The sequence below is a fragment of the Geotrypetes seraphini genome, chromosome 6, assembly GCF_902459505.1.
Source record: "Geotrypetes seraphini chromosome 6, aGeoSer1.1, whole genome shotgun sequence".
Taxonomy (NCBI): Eukaryota; Metazoa; Chordata; class Amphibia; order Gymnophiona; family Dermophiidae; genus Geotrypetes; species Geotrypetes seraphini.
Genome location: NC_047089.1, coordinates 61,397,976 through 61,410,119, shown reverse-complemented (window position 1 = coordinate 61,410,119; position 12,144 = coordinate 61,397,976). Strand labels below are relative to the sequence as shown.

Here is a 12,144-nt window from a genome sequence, read left to right as displayed (position 1 = left end):
TGTTACTGAGGTGATAGTGCATAGAGTCATCTGCTTTGACCTCTTTGAAAAACCCTGGAATAGGAATGATAATTAACATTTTCTATGCGTACAGTGTGCTTTGTGTTTTTTTTTAAATTTTATTGTTGGTAGATCATTTTGACTTGGTCATTTAAAAAGTAGCTCGCAAGCCCAAAAAGTGTGGGCACCCCTGGTCTAGGCATACTGTTTGTAACCAGCCATCATTTTAAGTATGTATATGCCCTATTTTAGGGGGGGGGGGGGGTTAAGTTCTTTTAGCATGTTATTTTTTTTTTATTTATTTGTTTATAAAATTTTACAATATTTCCAAGCATATACATTTTAGCATGTTATTTAATTAATTCTGAGTTCAGTGTTACAATATGTTGTTCTTGGTTTTTAGTTTACACATTATTTATTCTTTCCTATGACATGTTCGCATCGCAATTTTATTCAAAAGTATAAATAGGTATCCATATTTCTATTCAAGTTTCATCACGGTGCTCTAGTTTTGGCTCCAGTATTTATCACTTCCGTCCACCAGGTCTGGCTATCTGTTACTGTCTCATATTTTAAAGACTCACTCGTTATAATTAGTGGTAATCCACACGTCTCTTCATAATGGACATGTCCGATTTTAGCATTTGAATCTTAGTACTATGGGTTTGGTCTTTTCTGGTTTCTTTTCTAAAGTCTGCTTTTCGTCTAGAGTCTTGAGTTTAGAATTACATTTTATGACATTTTTGTGGTTATAATTGTATGACATGTCTAAATCGGTCAAGTTATCCATTCGTCCCTCATACAGTGGCAGACCGCCCCGGGTGCCAGCCCTAGGGGGGGTACACAGCCGGCTGGATCCAGAATCTTCTGAGCTGCTCTAAATGGCACCTGCACCTCAGCGCGGCTGCCATACTTATTCCGAAACAGAGTCGGCAGCCGCACTGAAGTGCAGGAAGGTCCCACGATGACTGCATTTGCCACCTCTGCCTCCGGAAGATGTAAGTGATGTCGGAAGGGGTGGACCAGCAGCTGCAATCATTGCGGAACCTTGCTGCAACTCCCTGCATCTGCTGGCCCACCCCCTCCAACATCACTTACATTTTCCAGAGGCAGAGGCAACAGAAGCAGTCATCATGGGACCTTGCTGGTTTGGAGGGAGAGAGGAGCATAAAAGGGTGGTGGAGGGAGAGAAAGGGGGCAGATGCTGATGGAATTGGTGTGCAGGGAGAGGAGAGAGAGACATAAGGGGGAAGGATACTGGATGGAATTGGGTTGGAGGGAAAGAAAGGGGGCAGATGCTGATGGAAGTGGGGGGAAGGGAGAGGAGAGAGTGAAATGCCAGACCATGGGGGTGTGGGAGAGGGAAGGGAAGAAGAGGAGAGAGATGCCAGACCATTGGAGGAGGGAAGGGAAGAAGATGGATGCCAGAATAATAGGGGTGAAGGGAGCGATGTAAGGGGAATAGAAGGAGAGAAGATGCCATAGAGAAGGGGCAGAGAGAGGGTAGACAGTTGATAAAAGGAAGAGAGTGACAAGACTGAGGAAAGCAGAAACCGGAGAAGACAATGTAGAAAAAAATTCTATTTATTTAATTTTTTGCTTTAGGGGAGATGCATCGCTGTTTCTGTGGTGTTGCATTGTATGCAGAGTCCAGCTTCTTGGTGGGTTCAATTTAACCTTTGTCTACGTTTTTCTATTTTATCCCCCCTTTTACAAAATTGTAGAGCGTTTTTTTTTTTAGCACCGGCCATGGTGGTAATTGCTCAGAATTCTTTGAGAGTCTGAGCTGTTACCACCAAGGCTAAAAATCACATTACAGTTTTGTAAAAGGGAGAGGGGTTAGTTTGTGATTACATATTCCATACTAGGCGAAGGTGTTTTCTGTCTTATGTGTGTTCGAAAGACATGGTTTTCAGTTAGGATTGCCCTGTACTAGTCTGGCTTGTTTAGTTTTACAATAGGTGTATTGATGTACTGCTCACTGCAGTATGTAAGATGCTGCCTTTTCCTAGGTACACTCTTGTGTGATGTGTGGATTGTTACTAAAAATCATGTTTTTCATACAGATGGGGGGTGTCAAACAAATGATGGGCCTCGGGTATCACATATGCTAGGTACACCACTGCCTTCATAGTTTATATCTAATCCACAAGCCTGCTTTTAGGACCTACAGGGTATGTATCCCTCTGATTCATGACAATTTCACTTCACATGTTATCTTAACCATTCTTTTTATTATACATCTGCCCAGATAAGCATCATTCTTTAATGTGATTGGACCTTGAAAACTAACAGCAACAGTGTTCTCCCCAGAAATTTTTTCCAGCCATGAAAAATATTTGCTGCATTTAGTGTGCCACAAATATCATTTGCTCCGTTTAGTGTGCCGGAGTTAAAAAATTTGAGATGCACTGCTCTATACCATTTGAAAGAGGGCAAATATCTAATTATTCACTTCTAGAATTGGATACTTCTTAAATGTAATAAAAATATTATGGAACAAGTGTCAAACCTTAGGAAAGGCAGTCATATTGAGCATTGGAAAATAACTAATAATTAACTAATATAAATAGTACACATTTAGGGCTCCTTTTACTAAACTGCGATAGTGGTTTTACTGCGCACTTAGCTTGCGCAGAATTGCCGCACATGCTAGACACTAACGCCAGCATTGAGCGTAGGTGGCTACTTTTTCATGCCACCCGGCTGGAAAACATTTCTGGGGAGAACACTGTTGCATGCTCAAGGCCCAGCAGAGGCAGGAACTTCTTCAAGAGGCACAGGCACGTCCTGTGGGCTGCATGCCAGTGCCAGACGGGGGGTAAGTTTGAAGTTGTTCAGGCAGGGGGCCTGTGTGAGCGGAGGGGGAGCGATGCTGGTTATCGGGGGGGGGGGGGGGGGGTGCTCGCAAATCAAGTCAAAATATGGCCCAAAAATGGGAGGGGGGTCTCTGTTTATATTTGTGTCAGTGCCCATCTGCTCCATTCCCAGACCTTGCAGGTCTCTCCTGGGCCTATCTAAGTCCTGGTGGTCCAGCAATGGTCAAAGATGGAAAGGATCTTTCCCATCTCCTGTCCCAGCTGACTGACACATCCCACCTCCCAGACTTTAAAAACAAAACAAAAACACAAACTACCTTTAAAGCCCTGGTGGTCCAGCGGTGAACCAGGGCAAGAGCGATCCTCCTACACTGCTTTCCTGTGCAGAGCCACTATCTGAATGGCTGCAGCAAGTTCTCATAGCAACCTCACAAGATTGTGGGAGCTCATAAGGTTGCCAAGAGAACTCATGGCAGCCATTCAGATAGTGGCTCTGCACAGGACAGGAGCGTAGGAAGATCGCTCTTACTCCAGTTCACTTCTGGATCACCAGGGCTTTAAAGGTATGTTTTGGTGGTCTTTAGGTTTGTTTGGCTTTTTTTTTTTTTTTTGGGGTGGAGAGAATCTGGGAGGTAAGAAGGAGTGGGATGTGTCAAAGTCAGCCAGGACAAGACGGATCCCTTCTGTCCCACTACTGAACTATCAGGTCTTACAATAAGCTCAGTGGAGGCCTGCAAAGCATCAGGCAAGGAAGGGGGCTGGGTGCAGAGCCTGGAAGGGCAGGACAGGACACTTATATAAACTTCAGGTTTATATTCAAGTCAAACCTTTCTTCCTCTTTTTTTGGAGGGGGTGGGAGGAAGAGGAACACTTCAGTTTATATTCGAGTATATACAGTAATTTTTTTTGTTTTTGTTCTAAAGCACTGGTAAATATAAACTTTAAATACAGGACAAAGATAAGTATAAAATAATATTTGCTATTATTTTTTATTTTTACTATTTTGAAACTGGAGCTGGAATCAGTATATATTTACAGACTCCACCTTGACACCCCTGATCATAACTGTATCCTTTATATTTTAGCACAGAACAAGGGGCTAGGTCTCCATGACAAGAACGAACCTTGCTTATATAGCAGAATGTTGGATACAATCTGAATCTCATGAATACTAGCTTGCATTCTAGCAATGTACCAAAGAGTTCCCTTTTAATATAATCCTTGGAATAAGTTCACACAGGAAATCAAATACAACAGCATTTAACTTTAAAAAAGGAGATTATGATAACATGAGAATGTAAAAAAGAAACAAAAGGAGCAGCTGCAAAGGTCAAAAATTTACATCGGGCATGGATTAGCCATCCTGGAAGCCCAGACTAGCTATACTTCATGTATTAAAAAAGGAGGAAGGAAGACCAAACAGCAGCCGGCGTAGTTAGTGAGTGAGGCGAATGAAGCTATTAGAGCTAAGAAAGAATCCTTCAGGAAATGGTAGAAGGATCTGACTGAAAATTTTAAACAGCACAAGGAATGGCAAGTTAAATACAAGGAGCTAATAAGGAAGGCAAAGAGACCCTGAAAAAGAAAACTGCATAGAGAATTACATGCCCCCATCCTCACGAGTTCTGTCCCTTTCCCATTCATGTAAGCTCTGCCTAACTAACAAGCCTCGAACACTTATGATTTTACGGCTTGTGCAGATGACAGAACTTGCAGGAATGGGGCAGGGACAGAGATAGAGTTCACGGGAACAAGATAGGGATAGAGATTCTATGGGAATGGGAAAAATTTGTTTCAGTGTCTTTCTCTAGTTTAGATGGAAGCAAAAGCACACAGTAAAAACTTAAGTATATTAAAAGCAAAAAGCCGGGAAAAGAATCAGTTGGATCACTAGACGACTAAAGGATTAAAGGGGAGCAAAGGGAAGACCAGGCCACAGTGGAATGAGTAAATCAATGCTTTGGTCTTCACCAAGGAAAACATGGGGGAGTTACCAGTGCCAGAAATGATAGTCAAGTCCGATGAACCAGAGAAACAACAAATCTCTAACACTGGAAGATGTAATGGGTCAGTTTGACAAACTGAACAGTAGCAAATTGCTTGGATGCTATACATCCCAGTGTACCAATAGAATTGAAAAATTAATTTGCAGAGCTATTGGGACTTGGTATACCACCTTTTTGTAGTTCCACAACCACACGCAAAGTGTTTTACATACACATTATTCAAGCAGATTTCCTATCTGTTCTGGTGGGCTCACAATCTATCTAATGTACCTGGGGCAGTGATATTACAGGGAGCAGCGTGGGGTTTGAACTCACAAACTCAGGGTGCTGAGGCAGTAGCTCTAACCGCTCTCTTTAAAATCCAGCATAGAACTAGAAGACTGGAGGGTTGCCAACATGACACCGATTTTTAAAAAGGGTTCCAGGGGTGTCCGGGAAATTATAAACCATCTGACACCGGTGCCAGGCAACATGGTACAGACTATTTTAGGGGAGAGTGTGGCACAGTGATTAAAGCTACAGCCTCAGCACTCTGAGGTTGTGGGTTCTAACCCACACTGCTCCTTGTGACACTGGGCAAGTCACTTAATCCCCTCATTGTCCCAGGTACATTAGATAAAATGTATCAGAGCCCACCGGGACAGACAGAGGAAAAATACTTCAGAACCTGAATTCATGTAAACTGTTCTGAGCTCCCTTGGGAGAACAGGTGAGAAAGCAAGAACATATACATAAACATGGATTAAAGAGAAAAAGCCAACATGGATTTAGTCAAGGGAATTATGGATTAAGAACTGGTTAAAAGACAGGAAACAGAGTAGGTTTAAAATTTAAACCTACTCTGTTTTCTGTTTTTTAACCAGTTCTAAATGGTCAATATTCTCAATGAAGAAGGGTCTGTGCTAGGACCGTTGGTTTTTATTTTTTTTAACATATTTATCAATTATCTAGAGATGGGAATAACTAGTGAGATAATTAAATTTGCTGATGACAAAGTTTTTTAAAATTACAAGAAGATTGTGAAAAATGACAAGGGGACCTTATGAGACTGGGAATCAAACTGGCAGATGACGTTTACTATAAGCAAGTGTAAAGTGATGCATGTAGGGAAGAGGAAACCGAACTATGGCTACGTAATTAAGAGTTCCACATTAGGAGTCATCGCCCAGGATAAAGATCTAGGCGTCAATGTTGAGGATAAGTTGAAACAGTGGCATAGGAGGGTGAGAGGCACCCCCCCATATGCTCCTTCCCTGCCCTCACTGCCATATGCCGCTGCCCTTCCCCTGTACCTCTTTAACGTTCCTGGCACGAGCAGCAACCCCTAACCTGCTGCTGTGCCTGAGTGGGCTCTGCCTCCGATGTCACTTCCTAGGCGCAAGTCCAGTGAAGTCAGGATAATAATAATAATAATAACAACTTTATTCTTCTATACCGCCATAGTCGTGAGACTTCTAGGCGGTTCACACTGAAGAGAGCTGGACAGTCAGCGAGTTATAATATGTTGAAGTCTGGGATACAGGTGTGACAGTAGGTTGGGCGCTGTTGCTTGCGCCACGAACATTACAGAAGTATGGGGAAAGGGTGCAGCAGTGAGAGGGTGGAGAGAAGGACAGATGCCTCATCGCTACCAAGACAGCGCCCAGGGCAGAACACCCCATCTTACTATACCACTAAGTTGAAACCCTCAGTTCAATGTGCAGTGACAGCTAAAAAAAACAAAATAGAATGTTAGGAATTATCAGGAGAGGCATGGAAAATAAAAGATGAAAATATCCCTCTACAGTACAATTGCACCTCAAATACTGTGTGCAATTCTGGTTGCCGTATCTCAAAAGAGATATAGCAGAATTAGTAAAGGACAGAAAAGGGCACAAAATTGATAAAAGGTTGGGATGACTTCCCTATGAGAAAAGGAAGCAGCTAGGGCTCATCAGTTAGGAGAAAAACAAAACAAAACAGTTCAGGGGTGATAAGATAGGAGGTCTATAAAATACTGAATACAGTGGAAATGGTAAATGTGAATCGCTTGTTTACTCTTTCCAAAAATATTAGGACTAGGGACATGCGATGAAGTAGAGCAAATATTTCTTCACATGTGTAATTAAAGTCTAGTATTCACTGCCAGAGAATGTGAAGAAATCAGTTAGCTTAGCAGGGTTTAAAAAAGGTTTGGATAATTTCCTAAAACAGAAGCCCGGCCTTTGAGATGGCTTGAGGAAATCCACTGGTTACTCCTATGGTAAAGCAGCATAAAATCTGTTTTACCACTTGGGATCTAGCTAGGTACTTGGGACCTGTGTTGGCCACTGCTGGAAACAGGATACTGGACTGGATAGATCTTTGGTCTGTCCCAGTATGGCAGTTCTTGCGTTCTTATGGCATGGTACAGGCAAAACCCTGGAATTTTCCTTCATCAGGCCAGCGGTACAATTCAATTGGAAATAAAGTAAGTTTACCAAAACTTATTATGTTATTTTTGTCATCAAACTATCTTTCATCTGTATAATATAGTTGCTTGATGCCGATACATCTATTTACCGATAGTGTTCCCATTTTCTCCTTTATTGCAAAGACCAAAAAGTCCTGTTTGTTAAGTACGTCTCAAAACAGTAGGTGTTGCTACTAATAAATAAATTCTCACACCTTACAGTATAAAAAGGAAACAGTAAGAATAATGGCTCAAAATTCATTGAGCCCAACAAAAGTGTGAAATCCCCTTCTATATCATGCAGATTATTTAGACTTACTAAGGAAAACAAAATCCGTGTACCATTTTACCCAGTATAAAATGCCCAAATGAGCGTTATACGCCTAACACATAGAGCTACTCAGATTTGATTGATTTTTTTTTGACAGGCACCCTGGGTAATTTACATGCAAAATAGAGAACACGACAATACCACCAAACCTTGGACGAAGAGTAAAAGAACCGAGACTCACTACTAAAACTGAAAGAAGATGAATGAATAGGGTCGGGGTTCTCCACATAAACACAGCGCTTCCTACCGCCCCTCCCCCTCTTCAATATACAAGCCAGCCGGCACCAGCTCCACACCAGAACAGAACCTTTACTAATTAAACAAACCTGCAGGCACTCCCTTTCCCCCACCTTAAAATAAGGCATCCGAGAATAAAACCTACCCCGAGGCCTGTCCGACACCGACAAAAAAACGGCGAGAGTGCACCAGAGACCCCCACCTAAGCTCCACGAGGAAAGGAGCGGCCTGGCAAAAGAAAGTCGCCGGTTGGAAGTAGCAGGGGCGGCGGCCCCTCCTCCCGGCTCAGACCGTGCCGCCGTGACGAAAGAAGAAACCAGACACCTTCACTCGGACAGGCCGGTTAAAAGGGAGCCGTCCAAGCTTGGGGCTAGCCAAATTCCCTCACTCTCCTCCCCACACAGCGCCAGCGGGAACCAACCGCCGAGGAAACCGCGAAGAGCGCCAGGAACTCACCTCCACATCACGGCCCTTATTCTTGAAACTCTTAATACGGTGGTTCTCCAAGCCGGCATTCTCGGCCATGACTGCGAGTCGCGGGCTCTCAGCAGGGGGCTGCGCCTCTCTCACTTGCCGCCGCTTGCTGCGAACCTCCCGAACAGAAGCGAGGGTGAAGGAGGCGGCTCCGTGACGCAGGCGGCGCACGCGCCGACCTGTGCGAGATGAGATGTACGCCAAACGAGAGCGGAGGCCTCGAATCCCCAAAGAGGCCGAGTCGAGGGCGAACTTCACCGATCTAGCTGCTACTCCCTTACGAGCAGCTTATGCTAATATCTCACTTCTGGTTGGTCTAGACTTGACCCGAGCTCTTTGTTCCACCCCTTCTCTTTGAAGATTGATAAATGGTGGAGAAAAAAAAGAGGGAAATGATCTAGAATTTATCCGGATGTGACGTTAAACTTTCGGTGATGTGATTTAAGAAGTGTATAACGTAGGTATACTTCAGGTGATAGATCAGAACTGAAGAAAGTTGTTTATGCTAAATGTTTTTGAGTTTTTGTCTTCTCTCTTCGTTAGTACTGAGGAAAGTTTTTTGAGGTACTCCCTTCGCTCTTACGTCCTGATCTTCCATACTTTTCATTCGAAGGCTCTAGTCATTCAGATAAGCAAAAGATATCCTGAAAGTTTTGTTTGACTGCTTGTCTCTCTCAAAATTAAAGAACGTGTGATTTGGACTCACTGCTCCAATGATCGCTCTCCTTCTTTAGTTTGTATATCTCCCGACCAACTTTGAAACGAAAAGGAAATAACAGGATTTGATAGCTATTGCTCAAGAATTGAAACTAGATGACTATCATGTTCCTAGTTATTGGTGGTTCTTCAAACTTGTCTTTGGGACTTGGTTTTTTTTGTTTTTAGGTATGTAGGTAGTGTGTTCACCATACGTGTTCAAAACAACAACAAAAACAGTACACTTGTAAGACCCTGATGGTGGAGAATTCACAATAGCTAAACACCCCCCCCCCCAAAAAAAAAAAAAAAAACACACACACAAAAAAACTTACCATATTTAATGTACCGTAAACTGGATAAGATTAGCCCTTTGTTGGGCCCTAAGGGAAAAAAAAGCGCGTAGGACTGCTGTTGTAATAATTAATGCCGACATAAGAAGCGGAGAGAATAGCCTTTCTGTAGTGGCTTAGGTCCTCACTTAACTGGGTGTTTGTGTTTACTTTAAGCAATTTGCATAAGGACAAAAATCGATCTGATTTGCTTAAGTTTTAATGCTGCTCTGATGGTAAAATAAATTAAATTAAAAAAACAAAACAAGTTTTCATAAATTTTCTTTACCTTTAAGATTTAGCCAGCTTTTATTAGAGCTGTTTCCCCATTCTTGTTCAAGAAGAAAGCTTACTAAAAAGCTCTTAATAAATCACTGTGGGCCACTGGCAAAAATAGGTAACCAGCTGGTCCCCCTTCTCCCACACTCTGTTCACCTAGTCTTTTTCTCCCCCCCCTTACCCTATTACTAATTTTTGCTCTTTCCCCAGCCTGACATCACCCAGGGGCTAATGCACAAAGCTACTGCAGTGCATGCTACAGCATACCCCTTAAAAGTAGTTTAACAGAGTTGAGCAGTAATTTATTACTTTTAAAAAGTCATGAGTAATTCTAATGATTACTTGCATGCAAAATTAATGAGCAAGCGTAACATTAACATTGTTCAGTAATGAATAATATGTCTAAGAACATAAGAATAGCCTTACTGGGTCACACCAATGGTCCATCAAGCGCAGAAGCCCGTTCTCAAGATGGCTAATCCAGGTCACTAGTACCTGGCCAAAACCTAATTACTAGGGCTGTACATCAAAATATTTAAAAACATAAAGCACCTCCTCACATTTCCTCCTTTATAGTGCAATATATACATAGAAGACCTAAATTCTCAAAACTGACACAATTCAATTCAATTGTTCCAAAGAAAGGCGGTATATCAAATCCCATTATCCCCCTCAATAAACTCAAAATAAAATCATTTATCTTACCTTTTGTTATCTGGTGATTTTTTCTGTCTAATCTGGAGACTTGACACATTTTCTGTCTAATTTGGAGAATGACACATTTTTTTCTGGGGGGAAAAATTGTTACCGTCTTTGCCCCAGCCCCACGAGCTTGGTCCCTGTCCTCACAAACCATCTGATCCCATCCGCACAAGCCTCAAATAGTTTTATACTGAACTTATTTATTAAAGTATAAAAAGAAAAAATATTCTGTATAACTGTCATTTTATAAATCAGAGTTCTGGCTGCCAAACTAGAGGAAGATATCTTCAGCTAGCAAGTTTATAAATGTTTATCAACACAGCTACAATACTACTTTATCCTAAAGCAAAACAAATAAAAGAAATATAATTTTTTTCTACATCTGTTGTCTGGTTTCTGCTTTCCTCATTTTCTCATCATTCTTTTCCTTCCATCTACTGTCTGCTTTCTCTCTGCCTCTTCCATATGGCATCTGACCAGAAACTCTGCCTCTCCCTTCCCTCCCCCCCCCCATTGGTCTGGCACCTATCTTCTTCCCTTCACTCCCCCTATGGTCTGGCATCTCTGTCTTCTTACCTTCCATCTCTCATTCCCTCCTCCAGGTGGTTTTTAGCATCTCTTTCCTCCCTTCAGATCTGATATCTCTTCCCCCTCACCCAATGCTCTAATATCTCTCACTCTTCTCCTTTTCTTTTCTGCTCTTCCTTCTCATTTGTTTTCTACCTCTTCTACTTTCTTACTTTCCAGTCCTCAATTTCCCTTTCATTGCGTCTACCTACAGCTTGCCACCTCTTTCCCTCACCCCTTCCAGTTTCTCACTAACTCTGTCCTCTTCCCTCCATTCAGCATGTTCCCTTTATTCTTTATCCCCTCCTTCCAACCAGTATGTGCTCCCCTCTCTCTCCCCTCCCCACTTCCCTTCAGCGTCTGCTCCTCCCTCTCCACTTCCCTTCAGCGTCTGCTCCTCCCTCTCCACTTCCCTTCAGCGTCTGCTCCTCTTTCCTCTCCACTTCCTTCCAGCATCTGTTCCCCTCTCTCTCATCCCCACCTCCATACAGGGTCTACTCCCCTCTCCCTCCCCACTACCATCCAGCAACTGCTCCCCCCTCTCTCCTCCCCATTTTCCTTCAGCATCTGTTCTCTCTCCCCTCACCCTCTCCACTTATCTTCAGCTCCACTCAACCTCTTCCCCTCATTGGGCCATCTCCCTCCCTTCCCATCACCTTTGCGGCGCTTTTCAGAATCAAAGTTTTCTCTCCGAGCGGCCTGGACACTGCAGCCTTATCACAAGTTGCGTGTGGCTGCCCCAAAATTTCTTCTCCAACACAACATCCTGTTTCCGCCTGGGCGACTTGCATCAGAGGAGAAGTTTTGGGGAAGCCGCACATGACTTGTGAGAAGGCTGCAGTGTCCAGGCCGCTTGGAGAGGGAAAACTGAAAAGCAAAGGTCAGGGTCAAGGAGGGAGATGGTCCGACGAGGGGAAGAGATGCCCGGACCGCAGGACCCAGAGCAGCTGCCCTGTCTGCCCTCCCCTAATGCTGGCCCTGCCTAGGTTGGCCCCTTTGTGCTTCCCAGGGTGGGCCTATCAAGCTTTATGCAAGCAGGGGTGCTCCGACCAGAACCTTCTTGCTGCCACGGCAAGAAGGTTCTGGTTGGAGCAGCCCTGCCTGCATGAAGCTATGAACAGTCTGCTAGGCCTGCTCCAGGAGGTGTGTAGGAACCAACACAACCCAGGAGAGTCATAGGTTTGTTGGGGGTTTTTTGCTGCTGGCAATTGGGAGAGAGGGAGGAGGAAGGTTGCTGGACCATGCGATCATGAGGAGGGCTGCTGACCAG

At 43.5% G+C, this 12,144-nt stretch overlaps 1 protein-coding gene across 1 annotated transcript in view; it reads right to left on the bottom strand.

Annotated features, from left to right (window-relative positions):
* KPNA3 (karyopherin subunit alpha 3) overlaps window positions 1-8,603 on the bottom strand; it is a 251,650-nt gene extending 243,047 nt beyond the window's left edge. Inside the window, exon 1 of the mRNA XM_033950092.1 lies at window positions 8,281-8,603. Within this exon, the coding sequence (XP_033805983.1) occupies window positions 8,281-8,349 (69 nt within the window). The 5' untranslated portion in view covers window positions 8,350-8,603. The remainder of the gene's footprint in view (window positions 1-8,280) is intronic.
* Between the last annotated feature and the right edge of the window lie 3,541 nt (window positions 8,604-12,144).